Genomic DNA, 16,088 nt, shown 5'->3' on the forward strand with positions numbered 1-16,088 from the left:
CAGTAAGCAAGAGACGGCGTGGGATTTTCCGTGCGTTGCGGCATGCGGCGTTACGATGCGCCGGCACCGGCATGTGGCGTTTCGAGACACACGAGTGTGAAGGAGCAACGAGCGGCAGGCTCCACCCCCATACGACACTTCGGTATGCACGGTCGGTTGACTTCGTATACTCGTAATGAAGCTCAAAACAAGCAACAATGCATTAAGCAGGCTTCGTTCCATAAAATAAAATAAATGAAACGCCTTCTTGACCGACATGAACGTCACAACATCGGCAACAGCTGATTATTCACGACTCCGACAGATAGGCCTAGCATGGCGGGCGCCGGCCGTCGCCTGCGCGCTACACACGCGAGCTCGTCATCGAGCGCTTGTTTCCGACAACACTGTTAAGCTCAGCACTCGTGTGTAATGCGTTAGCATACGCTATTACTTTGTAGACGTTATCGATGTAAAGAGCAAAGGCGGATACGAACCGAGCCGGCTCACAGAGACGCTGGTGCCGCTGTGTTTATCCCTGCGAAATGACCTTCCATCGCTGCGCACGATCTCCGATTTCGCTGGCTGTTTCAAAATGGGCGTTGTCTTGCAGAAATGGCACTCTTCAAGCATCGCTTTATTCAATACAGAATAATTGTTTTGGGACGTTAAACTCCACATATCAAATCAATACAGGATAATTTCAAGTCACAAATAAAATGTATTCAACGATGTAAAAAACTTCAGGATCGCTCCACTCCATTGACTCGCCTGAACTGGCCTGCATCACGGGTGATGGAAGCGAATGAATGGATAGATGGATGTATCCGACTGTACCCTTTAGATCTGGCGGCGGCTCACGCTACCTAACCATTAAGTTAGGTACTATCACTATGTGTTGAAGTATTGACTTCCACTCGCGCCTTGATTGTAGCCACCAATCAATTAGCCTCTTCCTAGTTATTTATACCCCTTTGAGGTCTACTTTGCCTTCACTGTTCCTAAACCCCAATGCTTTGAAAAAAAAAATCCGCGCCATTATTTTGAACTAGAGGGTGGAGCTATTTACAGAACATTACCAAACGCTCAGTCATTTCCTCTTCCGCTCCACACGCACCACATAACGTGCTTGTACTTCGTATTGGGGTCGGTATGTCTTGGTCCGCAACATTGCCGTTCTGGCCTCGAACAGCAGAGAACTGCCCTGAAATTTATCGTAGATCTTTTCTTTTGTGATTTTCTGCTCTAAAGTTTCGTAGACCTCCAGTGATTATTTTGCAAGCATTTCAATTTTCCTTCTTCTTACCTTCTTCTTAACCGATGTTTCCTTTTGGCCTGGTATTCTGCTGTTGTCTAAGTACTTGCTTGACAATTTTCGAGTTCGCTTCCCCCATTTAGTATCAACACTCTTCATCTATAACTAGCTGAAAACTTTTCTTGCCCAATGCTCCTCTCTCATTTTTGTCAATCGCTCCTCAAGTTCTATCTTGCTCTTGGCTTCCCTGCACTCATATGATGTCCATCTTAAGTCACCCTGTACCTCCTGATTTGGGGTATTCCCGTGTGCTCCCAAAGCAAGTCTACTTATGCCACGTTTAATTTGCAATCTTGCTTGAACTACTGATTTCCTGCGCAAGACCGCATTGCGGAACGTCAAACCCGGGACCATGGCACCTTTTGAAACCCCTCTCACAATGTCAATGTTATTGTAGTTTCGCAGTGCCCTATTTTTTATTACAGCTGCACTCCTGCTGCCCTTAGTTATTATGTATTTTTCGTGCTCCTTTCGATACTCAGCTCCTTTATTTATGCATGCGCTCCAAGTATTCATATTTATCCACTATTTCTAGCGTGACTTAATGTATGTTATGCTCACTGCCTTTGTTATCATTAAAATTATGATTGCCGATTTTTCCCTGCTGAACTTCAAATTTAACCTATCTCCCTCATTACCGAAGATCTCTTTTAATCCGTACAATTTTCCTTGTCGGCTAATAATAATATATCATCTGCATACATCAATGCTGGTAATGGCTGTTCAACGTGTTTTCTTTGCTTGGCAAAAGAGAGGCTGAAGCCGAGTCGACTGCCACCTATTTGGCTTCTGGTCCCAGTAGATACAGCATACATAACAAAGGTGACACTCCCAATTTAAACTACCTTGTTACGTTTATAGCTATCCTTTAGAAGATTAGTCATTTTATCTTTCACATCTAGTGTGTCCAGTATTCCCAACAAGTCTTCTTGAATCGCACTATTGTAAGCTCCCTTGATATCCAGAAATGCCAGCCACAGGGGCCTGTGTTCTTTTTCCGCTATTTCAATACACTGCATCAATGAAAACAGATTTTACTCCAACCTTCTTCGTTCCCAAGTAGTTCTCCCAGTACCCCCTCATTCTCCACCAATGTCTGTAGTCTTTCCTTCACTATCTGCATCACCAGCCTGTCAAGTACTGATGTCACTGTTACAGGACGGTAGTTGTTTATATCAGCTTTGTCCCCCGTTCCTGCATAGATCACGCTTATCCTGCTTAGTTTCCACCTATTGGGAGCTTCACCGCCCATTATTGCTTTGCTAGCTGCCTCTCTTATTGTTTGCTTCGAGTTTGGTCCTAGTCTCTTCATTAGCATTATTGGGATGCCATCAGGGCCTGTTGATGTGCTATTAGGAACCCTCTTCTATGCGCTTTTTCACTCACGTTGTCACAGTGGAGCTACTGCGCTGATTGGTCCATCCTCATCCGGTATGGTACATGCAATGCTTTCTTGGTGTTTAATCGTTTCTGTCGTCATTGTTCTTATATGTTCCATTGCCTCATCTCCTTCTAGCCTAAAACTGTAGTTATAAACCTCCGTTCCATGTTTGCCGTATTACAAAGGGAATCGAGATGGTGCCAAATCTTTTCCCTTTCTCCCTTTTTGTTCACTTCCGCCATTTATTGTGCCCCCTTTCTTGAAAAGTTTCACTGATCAAATTAGACACTTCCCTTCTGCAGCTCAAAATGTTATTGCATTTTGTTTGACATAATATTGTGGTTCGCCCTTCTGTTTAGCATAACTGTGATTTCTGGAGGCTCCCTTACGTCTTTCTATGACTCTCTTAACATCCTAATCCCACCAGCTGTTCGGTTTGTGTCTCCTTTTCCCCGGTTGATTTGACTCGTACCTTAGCAAGCTCTAACTCAGACAATCGAGCAATATTTGTGTGCGTCCACAGTATCCTTGGTGGTTATTTTCTTAATAACATTGGTTGCTGTGTCTATTTGCCTTCTGAATAAATATTACCATGTGCTTGCTCAATTCTCTTCTTCCAATTTTAATTTCTTTTCCAAATTTCAGCTTGATACGTTTGTGATCACTCCCTAAGCTTCTGAACTGATATACATCTATGTTCATCATCCTTATGGGCAGTACCAGTGCACAAACTCATGGGACGAAGGGAACATAGATGAGAACATAGATGAGATGACCTGGATCACCTGCGTCCGACGCTTCGGCCCGCTGTCTTTCGTCTGCCGCTGCTTCGGCTCGTCCCCAGCCACGAAGCTTACCGCCACGTCATCGTCACACGTGGCCCGATTGTGGCACGCCACCTCTATGTGCCACCACAGGTCATCAGCTGATTGGCTGACCTCACGCGCACAGTCGACTCAAAATCACACGCGCCTTGCCCCGCACTTTCGTCGTTGTCATCGTTTTTCTCGAATCCTCACAAAGGTACAGGAGAGTCATCTGCCCTGCCACTTTCCCTTTGAGCCATAAATGTTTCCCGCACTCCTGATTGACCCTTTGCCAGTCTGTATTTTTGTGAATGAATACGCCATTCTTCTGCCTTCTGTTCTATTACAATTTACGCGTGCCTAAGCCTAAGATGTTCTGCCTAAGATGTGTTTCTACAAATCATTACACCATAAGCTTCCCCTCCCTTAGCTGTTCTTCTATCTCCCACCACTTTAAGATATTCCTGCCATCCTGCATGTTATTATACCCTACATCTATGTTGGCTCGGCCCTCCTGCCTACACCGATTTCTCCCCTTAGATATTGATATTACTTAGATATTGGTGTTACTTTGGAATCGTATATGTCTAATCCAGCTGCTAACGGGTCCCCATGGTTGTTTTCCTGATTACTAGCTACCCTGGATCCCAAAGGACCCGCGTGCCTCCCAAAAAAGATACTGTGCGTCCTGCAAATCGCCAACCAACTGATGATCTAGCTTCCAACTGAAGGGAATTGCCTCGTTGAAAAACACTCCACCTATGCACCTCTCTATTTATTTCAACTACATCAAAGTGTTTATCTCGGCTCATCAGTCATATCTCCTTGTTTTCGTCGACAGCCGCTCTTTGCAGGTTGCCGTCACGTACTGGCACCTCCGGTATCGTGCATACCACCAGCTGTAGCTGAGGAGAAATGGCGCACATGTCATCGGCACCTTTCGTCATTGCGGTCACTAATCCTGCCGATTCTTCATTCAATACATCGTTTACACAGCCCGTAATTATCACGGGGTTTCATACATTAGCTTTAGTTTGGAGTTTTGCACTCGCTTGTCTCATCACTAATTCTAGCTGAAGTCCTGTGTAAGTCCTTATCGAAACCCTTTCGTCACCTCTTACCATCTCTTTGATTGCATCAGCGCATCGATTTAAATTCGAGTCCTCGGCAATTAATACGTGCTCCGACTTTTATGGTAGTCTCCCACCTTGGAGGTCATTTGCGCTTCTAACGCCAGATGCTTTGTCCCCTTCCACTCCCCCCCCCTTGTTTGCGGAAGTCATGTCTTGTGACCATTGAACCAGTTTAATCTGTTTTATCTTTCTTCTCCGCAGTTCTGGGCGCCGGTGCCCTACTGCTGTAGCCATCGGCTGCTGCTTTGTTCACCTTCGCAAGTTCCTTCTCGGCTGGCCGAAGCCTTCTTCCCATCGTATCGTTTTCTCGTTCCGTCTCCACCGCAGTATCCAGCTCGGCGATTCTGATCTTCTGTTCACTCTAGGCAACCATCATTTTCTCCATTTTTTTCCTCGACCTCACAATTTCTACACTTGGCGTCACCTTCCTTTGCATTCACATCCACACTACCTTTCATTTTTAAGCCCACCCTGCATCCTGAACATTTCACAGTCTTTTCATGTCTTTTTGACAGTCTTTTTGACATGAAATCACCAGTGTCCTTGAGTAGCTGAATTCTCCCACTGGATAATTACAGGACACGGACTACGACGAATGCGTCGTAGTCCGCGTAAAAAAGTAATAAAGTCTAAGTTAAGTAAAAAAGTCCAAGGTCTACTCCAAAATTTACGTGTCCGTTTACTCGCACTCCCACCTCGTGGTAGAAAGAAAAAAAAACACAAACAAGAAAAATACCAGGTGTCTGATCCCCGAACAGTCGTACAGTGTACCAAGTACAATAAAGGTTTACACTACTACCTTATCTATTAATAAAAACAAGCTCAAAGTATACAAAACACTTATATGCGCAGTCGATCCAGAGCCATCGCAAAACACGTCCATTCGCCGCCAAGCCAACTCGTAAAGGCGACAGGAAGGTGGCGCCATCACTGACATGACGGTACTCGTCCGCTCGCGCTGTGATTTGCTGCAGTCATGCGGCCATTCGTTGCGGCAACGAAAATATCTGACCGTTTTGATGCATGCTGGACTGGGATGTGGCGATGCGATGATACGTCACGAAACGTCACCACCCCGACTGCCGCATCGTCGCGCCGCATGCCACTTCGCACGGAGAGTCACCCTTCTGTCTCACGCTTTATAAGCCCGTCATGAAGCGCTTGGGCCTCTCCGCTGCATTTAGTGCCAAAGCGTGATCCCGGTTACAGGCGTTCATGTGTAGACTATAGAGCATTGAATGCCAAGACTGTCCACGACAGCTATGCCATACCCCACATCCGAAATTTTAGATCACCCCTCGACGGCTGCACCATTTTTAGCAAAGTGGATCTTGTTAAGGTTAGATTCCATTAGATTACCGTCGATTTCACCCCGCCGTGGTGGTCTAGTGGCTAAAGTACTCGGCTGTTGACCTGCGGGTTGCGGGATCATATCCCGGCTGCCGCACCTGCATTTTAGATGGAGGCGAAAATGCTGTAGGCCCGTGCGCTCAGATTTAGGTACACGTTAAAAAACCCCAGGTGGTCGAAATTTCCGGAGCTCTCCACTATGGCGTCTCTCATAATCATGTTGTTGTTTTGTAACATTAAACCCCAGATATTATTTTTCATGTCGATCCCACTGACATGCCTAATACCGCCATTACGACACCTTTTGGTTTGTATGTGCGAAGCATTTTTGGACTGCGTAATACGGTTCAAACCTTCCAGTCGTTGATTTTAGACGTCATGCGAGGCCTCCGCTTTGTGGTTGCGTAGCTGAATGGCATCCTCATTGCCAGCCTGACGCCTGAAGAGCATGAGCCGCACCTCCGTTCTCTGTTACAACGCTTGCTTGCTTAGTGTTGAACGCCTCGAAGTGTATTTTGGGCGCATTAACAAAAGACCGTCTCATAAGATTCCATTCACATTTATTTATTGCTTATAAAATACATCAGCTATTTCCTTTACTCACGTGAATCAACCTGTAAGAAACGCAAAAGAGCATGCCGCTTCAATATTTGTGGATCAAACGCTGGCTGCTTCGGTGCGGGCACTCGGCTGCGCGGTGCCGCCGGACGAAACGTCTGTTGTCAGGACGGGCGACTGGGTTTGTTCGGTACAGGCTCCTCGCGATTGGTTCGTTATGCTTGCCTGCTGTCCTTCCGTAGCATGAGAGCAGCTGATGCCTCCGAGAGCACTTGAACGAGGCGACCCTTTAACAGCCACACTTGAGTCAGCAGTGTATTTTGTGGCGAATAGTTCCTGCCGTATGCGCAGCATGGCTAGATCTCTCTGGTATGGACTCATCTGTCGGAGTTGCCATATGACGAAGAGGGAAAAACCGTCTATTGAGGGGGTCTCGCCAAATTCTGTGACACCGAGTTCGTTGCTCTCTTCCTGCTTGGTGCTATCGGTGGAATCGGCTGGCGAGTCGCGTCCCTTTCTCTCATCTGACGGTGGTACTTGGGATGCTGGTACGGCGTCTTTACCCTGCTTTTGGTTTTCGGGGACCGGCTGAGAAGAAAAAAAAAGTGGGAGCGTTTAGTGTGACATCTTAAGGTTGAGATTGTTAGGCTCAGAAACAAAGGACTCGGTAAAAAGTCACAATTTCACTGCATGGATAATCACTAAATGCAATGGCAACGGATTGCAACGCTATTAAAACTAATGCTATCAGGTCGTTTGGCATGTGACCTAGCATAACTCGACAAAACACTGACCTAATGAAATGAGAGCTCCGCAGTGATTGAAGCTGCCTTTGTTACCCTAATAGCATGCAGCGCGAAAAAATAGGACCAGCATTTGTCGTTGTTTTCTTATCAGTGAGTTCGTATTGTTTATGCACCTTTATTGTTACCATAGATCCACACAAACTGGCTCAGCTGTCGCCTCTGCTATGTTTGGTACATTTGTGGCTTAAAAGCAAAATCGAAATCAAAACACAGCGTCTACCAATCAAAGATTCGTCGGCTCGCCCCCTTCCTAAAAACTGTGCACAGGATTGCGAGTGGATACACGCGGCCAGTCAAGGGACGCATTTAATGCAGAAAATATGTTTCTATATGCATTTAATGCATATAGAAGCATACGTAAAGAACGGAAACTCCCGTAAAGCTCTGCAGCCGAGCTACTGCACTGCCTGCAGCACCACGTGTGGCTGGTAATTCTCGATAATGTCTTGAGCATGAATTAAACAACAAAAAAGTGTGTCTTTTCAAAGCTGCGATTGGAAACCGTATCCTCATGCTCCGAAACCAAGTGTCTTTACCATTAGAGTACACACCCGTGCTTCTACAAAGGAAATACATGTACAATAGATCTAAACCAGGTGAACGTGTACCCTTTGTGCAAAATAAACGAAGAAAGACAACACTATTTAGTCATACTTTGCTCTTTTTTGTTGTAGCACATTAAACATCCTCAGTAAAATACGATGTACAGCGGATGCGAAGAATAGCACAAATTAGAAAGACAACACTATTTAGTCATACTTTGCTCTTTTTTGTGGTAGCACATTAAACATCCTCAGTAAAATACGATGTACAGCAGATGCAAAGAATAGCACAAATTAGTACATTTTTTTTCTTTGAAAAAAAACGCCAATTTTGGATTTACATGATCTGCAAGAAAAAGAAAAAAATTGGCAGATCCCATGTACAGTGGGAATCGATGATGTGGGAAGCACGAACGAGAAAAATTATGTCATTTTGAAATAAGTACAACGTTACGAGGTGGAGGTAAATGATGCACATGACTTCCGTCCCTTGATTATCATGCTTTCATGTGTCGTTTACCTTCATCTATTCACGTCACGTGATACCAAATTTAGTATATGTGGAGCTAGCGAAACGGACGCGTGCAGACTATGAGTGTGATATGTTGCCATATTCTTACATGACACGCGTGTCAGGATTATCATGTTTGCACCAGTCATATATTTCCTCATCCATTGACCTCATGTAACACTAAATTTGGTATATGTGCATCTAGCAAAACGGCCGCGAGCGCATAGTGAAGGGCCCAATATACTTCAATGTAGCGTTTAAGCGCATGCACGCTCCATTGACATAGCGACGCTACGTTAGCAAAACACGAGTACTCTACAGTCTGACGCCAGGCGACCAGCGCCGAAGAAGTGGTATTGCGGCGTCAACTTGATAATTGCGGGAGTGCGTTCACCAGGTCAAACGACCACTTTCAGCCAAAGTTTCTTGAGTGCAACCTTGGCTTCGGTGGTGACACCTGTGACCGCCTGTGGTTAGAAAATAGCCACTGCGATTAACGGAGTTAGAGAAATATTTTAACTGCTCATTACACTCCTCCGAGACCGCGATCATGCGAGCCAAAATGTGTGGCACGTCAAATAAACACTGTCGTGCCAAATGCATGTCTAACCTTCATGCAACAATATTTGCATACCTTTAAATGTCCAGCTGGTATCTTATCTACCAGCTTGGGACTTTTCTCTAGTCTTGCATACTGCAATGAGTCCTGTCAGCTATTAATACATGATTTGCAAAACGAAGGGCCTCAATCCATGTAACAATCGAGCTAGCGCTGATATCACGCAGGTAATAATGAGTACTTCTCACATACCCGGCGGTTTTCAAAATTTAAATGATGTTACAATGCACATTACACACGGATTCTAAAACAACAATTTAAGGCTGAGTAACGCATTCAATATCATTCACACTATCTTCATGTCGTGTCTCAACGACGTAATTTCGAGTGTAACATTTTAGTCAAAACAACTATTACCTTTGTTTGCCAGATTCAAGCGTAATAATGCTGTGTACATAGAGCCGTCTTACAGAAAACGTTTCGTGCCGTGAACGCCCTATAGCTTTTAACCGCGGTGGTCTCTAGTGGCTAAGGTACTTGGCTGCTGACCCGCACGTCGTGGGGTCGAATCCCGACTGCAGTGGCTGCGTTTTCTATGGAGGTGAAAATGCTGTAGGCCCATATGTTCAGACTTGAGTGGACGTCGAAGAACCCCGGGTGGTTGAAGTTTCCGGAGCCCTCCACTACAGCTTCTCTCAAAGTCATATGGTGTCTTTGGGACGTTAAATCACACAACTCAACCAATTAAAATTTTTTAAAGTGAAGTTTGCTTGAGTTCAGCTTTACTCGACTACAAATGTCCCTGCCCGCTATTTTACTGATGCCATGGCCTAAAAACTAACCATGTTTACTCTCATTAGGATGTTTCACAGCACTATATCAAACTGCCGTAGTGCAAAAAGTAAACTAAAACGGTGATGGGAGTGGAATTGACATATATATTTGACTCTGCAATAACTCGTACACGCACCGTATATGCAAGAATTTTGTGTTGCATATACTTTGACATTTCCGGTCTTTCTTTCAGAAGACACTGATCAGTGGCCCGTTATCACACGCTCAAAGTAATAACAGCGGAGATGTTTAAGCTTCGCAAAATTCAAAGGTGATCGGTGGCGATTTCGGTAAATATGCATCAGAGAAAGCTGGCTATGTTAAGGCGCTCTTCGCGCAGCATAGCAACGCATAGTACAGCATTGTACGGTGGTGTTAAAACAAAGCGAGAGTGATGATAAGGGAAACGAGGAGGGGGGACTGTGATATATTGTATATATTGTACAGCCTTGTGTAGCACAGCATAGCAAGGTTTGGGAAAGAGTATGTGCCGAGCAGCTTATAGCATTGCCTAGCCAAGTATATCATAATAAAGGGGCAGGAAAGGCAAGTGAGTTTGAAAAAACAAGGTTGGGAGAGCGTAAAGCGTGTTTAAATATAGTGAGAGGGTGGGAAAAGGAAATAATGGTGAATGAAGGAACAAAGAAGGAGAGATGGTAAAACATAGCGTAGCTATGTTACCGAAGAGTAATGAGTGGAAAATGGAAGGCTACATGTAGAAATACAGTGATGGTAAAGAGAACTGAGAAAAGCAGGGGAGATGGTACAGCCCACCAAAGTCATGTATAGTACAGTAAGGCAAAGACCGGTAAGTGAGGAAGACAACGATGGAAAGGGACGAGAAAGCATAGCGTAGTTATGCATAGTATAGTGAGGGGCGGGAACGAAAAGTGCTATGATAAGGAGGATGGAAAACATGAAGCAAATGCCACCAGCAGCACGGTTTTCTCACTTTTTATTTATATATTTATTTTCATTTACCTTCACGATCAATCGACACAACAGAGGGGCGTTGTTACAAGAAAAGGGATTACTACAGTCCATAGAACAATAGGTTAAGTTCACACCGTGTGCATAAACTAATATTACAAATAACCCAATAAGTGACACAAAAATGTTACATCTCAGGAGTAAAAGAAGGAAAAGAAATTAAAGTAACACAATAATGCATTCAAAACTGAAGTAGCACCGTACATAAAGTAAAAGGACACATGGCAATTACACTATCAAAAGTAAACGCAGCAGAAATCAAATCAAATATAAAAGTAAATTAATGTAATTCTGACGTTAATGGTAATGCAAGCATTACAAATTTATTGTCTTTTAATTTCAGCCGCTAGTGCGAGAAAGAAATTTCACTCTTTCAATGTACGTGGTATGATTGAATTCAAAAATGCGTGAGTTCTTCACTGTGGAATGGAGCTTTATGAATATGATCGAGTCTATTGGAAACATACTGTGGAAAACTAATTCGCTAAACAAGTGTGGATCATAGTAGGGCTTACGAAGAACTAAGGTCACAGCATATCTAGGGAGTGCATCATGATGAGTGGGGTGAAGCATCCGTAAGTCCGTCCGCCCTTTCGTCAATGCGTCCATCCATTCGTCCGTGCGTCAGTCCGTTCATTCTTGCGTCCGTCCATCCGTTCGTCCATGCATCTGTCTATCTCTCGGTCCGTCAATCTAGTGAACACTCCAAGTACCGCCGTCCAGCAGACACTTCAAGGACTGAACGGGAGGTGGCACGGCTGGACTAGAGGAGCGGCCCGCGCCCACTTTCTTATGACCTGCGCTTCGTGTCTAGTTCTTAGCTTGCACCACCTCAAGTTCATGGCCCTGTGGCCCAATCCTCGCTGAACCTTGCTAAAAGCAAGGAGATTACGCCAAGCGAGTTTAACGTGGCAACCCTGTCTTGTTAGATAGTACTCGAAGTGCGTTCTTCTGATACTAGTTTCTATTTAGTAAGCATCAAATTCAAGGCAAATTTTATTGCACATTAAGTCCCCGATACTAGCCTCTGTATAGGTTATTTCATCAGAAACAAGGGTGTTTTTATTTGTGAATAACATGAGCGGGTTTTCTCCTCAATTCAAAGGAGCGCACGCGTGCTGCTCCTCTAGTCCGGCCATGGAGGAGCCTACCTACTACTACTATTACTACTACTACTACTACTACTACTACGTACATACATCGCGGACGCATGACCCTCGGCTTAAGGAGCTTCGCCCTTAATATACGACGTTGTTTGCGTCGATATGCGAGAGATCGTAAATTAGGATTACTTCTCATTGCTGTTATGCTGGAGGTGTGTGCGAACGTACAGACAACAACAACCAAAAAAGAACAAAATTGTACTGAATCATATCTAGTGATGGCCAGAAACTTCCATAAGAAAGTCCCGTACTCATGCAGCATGTTTGATTTTAAACCTATTTAGTGTTTTGTATGAGAAAAAAACTTTTAAAAAGTGGTGATCTTCAGGAATTTCGACAATTCTAACCAAGCATGATATTTTGTTTATCATGACCAAGCAAGATTCTAACCAAGCATGATATTTTGTGAGATATGATCATACCACGTTAGCTCCGACATTATATATACACGAATATATTTGTACGATGAAACAGGTTCTGATGGTGCACTATTGAGATTGAATTGTTTTCGATTGAGTTACTCACATAATTTTACATTTGGTTATGTATGATTCCGCCGACCATACCTTGCACCACACACAGACTGCAATAAGGTCAGACTGAGGAACAGTTATATCGTTATCACTAGATTTAAATGCGAAGCATTTCTTAGCTAACTTTGGTGACTTTGCACGTATGTATGTATGTATGTATGTATGTATGTATGTATGTATGTATGTATGTATGTATGTATGTATGTATGTACGTATGTATGTATGTATGTATGTACGTATGTATGTATGTATGTATGTATGTATCTAACAGAAATGAACTCGTAGTTGAGAGTGATACGCCAGTTTCTTGATTTAAAGAAGAAAGTTACCTTTCTGGTTTTCCAGTTTGATGTAAGGTAACGAGTGTTAAGAGTCTGTTCAAAAATCATAGTTATTAGGCAGATGAATACGCCATCATACACTTTAAAAGCTTTGCCTCAATTTGAGGAAATCCTGGCCCGGATAACGATCTTACTGACTGACGTTTTGTGAGACCACCAAAACTGATTTTTACAGGAAACATGGCTGAGCAGTTCTGAGTACGGGACGGTGGCACGGATTTATTTGTGCTGAAAGAAAAATTATTCAAAAATGCCTTGTTAGGATCTTCACAACGTGCATTGTAAAAGATGGTGTTGTCTGAGCTATCAGTTCTGAGGATACAATCATTTTTGCTTAGTTTTTTTCATGCGCCACAGCTTTCTTGTTCATTAATTGCACCGATGGCCGAGTACTATTCAGAAAGTGATATTTTGCTCCTGCTAATGATTTTATTTATTGGTTAGCAAATTTAGTGTAGTTTGTCCAGTGGTTATTAGGAGAATTCTTAGAAAACTGAAAAGCACGTTTTGTCTTCGTTTGGTAAATGCTTTAGGTGCTTGTTGTACGATGGAGCATTCAAATCCGTGCTTACGGTGATAGCAGGAACATCTTTAATTTTTAATTATTAATCAATGCTACAAGCATGCTTCAAATAGTCTCCTCATTACGACTCTGAAAGCCGATTACGAAGTTATGAAGAAAGGCTGCAAGCTCTTCGCTGCCCCGCCGCCGTGGTCTAGTGGTTAAGGTACTCGACTGCAGACCCGCAGGTCGCGGGATCGAATCCTGGCTGAGGCGGCTTAATTTTTGATGAAGATGAAAATGCTCTGAGACCGTCTGCTGAGATTTGGGTGCACCTTAAAGAGCCTCAGATGGTCAAAGTTTCTGGAGGCGTCTCTCATAATCATATGGTGGTTTTGGGACGCCAAACCCCACATACTAATCAAATCAGCCCTTCGTTTATGCCACCATAGTTAGGATTTTGTAATCTTCTTTATTTTTTTTGTTTAAGAAGCATGGTTCGAACAGTATTCACTTCAAATAAAAGTAGAGCATGATCGCTAAGACCAGGCAAGTGTGTAATTGTGATGATGTGTGCGAGCAAAGTGAAGCCGACGACAAAGACGTGCACCTACTGCACGTGACGCAAGAAGGACCGTCAATGAGCATTCTTCACGGTGGCTCGGAAAAGGAGACTGGAGAGTTGCAGTGGAGACGTAGCCCAGAGAATATGGTGTCGAAGGCGTGGGAGTGGCGGCCAGTCCAATTCCTGACAGAAGATCACTGCAGGCTCCCACTTTGCACCACGTCGAGCTTCAACCCGGCACAGGCGTGTTTAGTTCGTCAGAAGGACGTGCCATTCAAGCCCGTCCTTGACTCCGCGATTACAAGCAAGCGCTGGCTGGTGAATGCCAAAAGGGCGTCCGGCCAATGACCTCAACCGGGTTAGGCGTCTACCGCCGCGTCTACAGTCGTCGCTTGCTGTCACAGTGCCCGCCCATCGCAAGCCATCGCCATCCGCATTTGAGACCATCCCCAACAGCATCCGTACCTTTTCAAGACTAATGGTGAATTTTTCTTGCGAACTTGTCACTTTGTGCAACGCAGGTTTTCTTTTATATGCTCTATATGAGCTGTGAATATAGTGTGTGCGTCTTGTTCGTAAACAAACAGCCTCGTGTCTTTCGATGACCATTCGTCATTATTTTTTCTGCCCTAAAACGAAGCACATTTAGCCTCATGACAGAAATGTTGGAAACTAGGTTGGCTTCAGATGTAAGAACGATGTCAAGACTGTTTACTACAGACGGTGTAATTCGTGTTGGCTGCCTAACAAGCCAGGTTAATGAGAAAAAGAAACATAAATCTGGAAAAGCTTCAGCCAAAGAGCAAGCTGGGTGAATGATGGGAGAGTGCAGCACCACCTTATGTTTGGATATGTTAAAACCACCGAGTAAATAGAATGGGCTGATGTTTGTGTTTGAATTGACAGAACTTACAACACCATGTATTTCAACGATCGTATACCAAGTTCAGTTCAAAGGAAGATGGCAGATGCTCCAAAGTATCTTTAGATAAGCTATTTGGGTATCCTCCTTGACACTCTCTAAAGTGCTCGGTACTTCGATAACTGAATAATGTGGGTCTTTGCGTGTGCCTAACAAATCACCGCCACCTTGAAGTTCACTATAACCAAGGCTATATGTGCAAAGTTGTCGTGCTGCAACAAATTTTATTGTGGCGCAGCACTTGTGCGTCGCTGAACCAGTTTTTAATGCTAGGTTTATGCAATGCCGTGATACGACAGGAAAAAAAAGCCGCACTCTGCAGTTGCTAGAACACCTTAAAATGCATTGCTGCCGGCGCAACAAGTAACCATATCATGCAGTCGGCACGCAATTAAAACTGGACAGTACAGTTGTCGTGAGAGACGCAGGGGGCGCCGACCAGTGCGGACGCGAGAAGATCGGCTCCCGTTTCTGTTAATGTTTTCGTTAGAATTTTTGTGGTGCCTGTGCTCGAGCTGCGTTTCATTCGACGCAGTTTCTTCTGAGGATCACGTCGATCCCAGACTTTTTTCGGTGAGTGGTCTTTTTGCCGAATTATTGGAACTTTTCTTGTGGAACGCGCCGCGGCTCGACTAATCCTACCGGGCTCAGCCTAGCGTCGACGGCGAGGGGCGGGAGAAAAGGGGCGACATGCCCGAAGTAAAGATGGCGGAAGGAGAGGAAATCTCTCACGAAGAAGCCAATCGCCCGGGTTGGACGACAGCGCTGGGCAGGAACAAGAAAGCTCGTGTAGAAACGCCAGTTTCCGCGGGCAACGCATCACATGTGGGCTCAAAGGGAGGCCGCCGCACGGCAGCCCCGCAAGGTGCAATGAAGCGCCTCGCAGCTGCATCGAGGCTCCCCCGGCTGCCGAGGGACCACGTACGAATTATCGTCAGGCCGAGGGACGGACTTGACGTCAGAAAAGTAAGCCAAATTAGGCTCGCACAGGCTATTGCCATGGCAGCTGCTCTTGCCCCGGCAGAGACGGAAGGGGACATCGTTTGCCCAAACATCGCCCAGAACATTCTCGTAGTTTCCACACCGGAGAAGAAGAACGCAAACGCCTACGCCGCGATCCAACAGATTCGGATAAGCGAAGGAATGTACCATGTGGCGGCATATGTCGCGGCCCCCGATAACACCTGTAAAGGAGTCATACGAGGAGTGGACACTGACATCAGCGAGGCCCAGCTCCAAACGATGATCGTCAACCAGCGAAATCCGAAGGCCCTAGAAGCCAAAAGGATCAAGAACAC

The 16,088-nt window shown here is 44.8% G+C and overlaps 1 protein-coding gene across 2 annotated transcripts in view; it reads right to left on the reverse strand.

Annotated features, from left to right (window-relative positions):
- Nucleotides 1-6,507: 6,507 nt before the first annotated feature.
- Nucleotides 6,508-16,088, reverse strand: part of LOC142764762 (uncharacterized) — a 47,431-nt gene continuing 37,850 nt past the window's right edge. For both annotated transcript variants that reach the window (XM_075865285.1, XM_075865286.1), the window contains one exon: nucleotides 6,508-7,110. In XM_075865285.1, coding sequence (XP_075721400.1) covers nucleotides 6,622-7,110 — 489 coding nt within the window. In that variant the 3' untranslated portion in view covers nucleotides 6,508-6,621. The remainder of the gene's footprint in view (nucleotides 7,111-16,088) is intronic.

Source organism: Rhipicephalus microplus, chromosome 6 (assembly GCF_043290135.1).
Source record: "Rhipicephalus microplus isolate Deutch F79 chromosome 6, USDA_Rmic, whole genome shotgun sequence".
NCBI classification, from domain to species: Eukaryota; Metazoa; Arthropoda; class Arachnida; order Ixodida; family Ixodidae; genus Rhipicephalus; species Rhipicephalus microplus.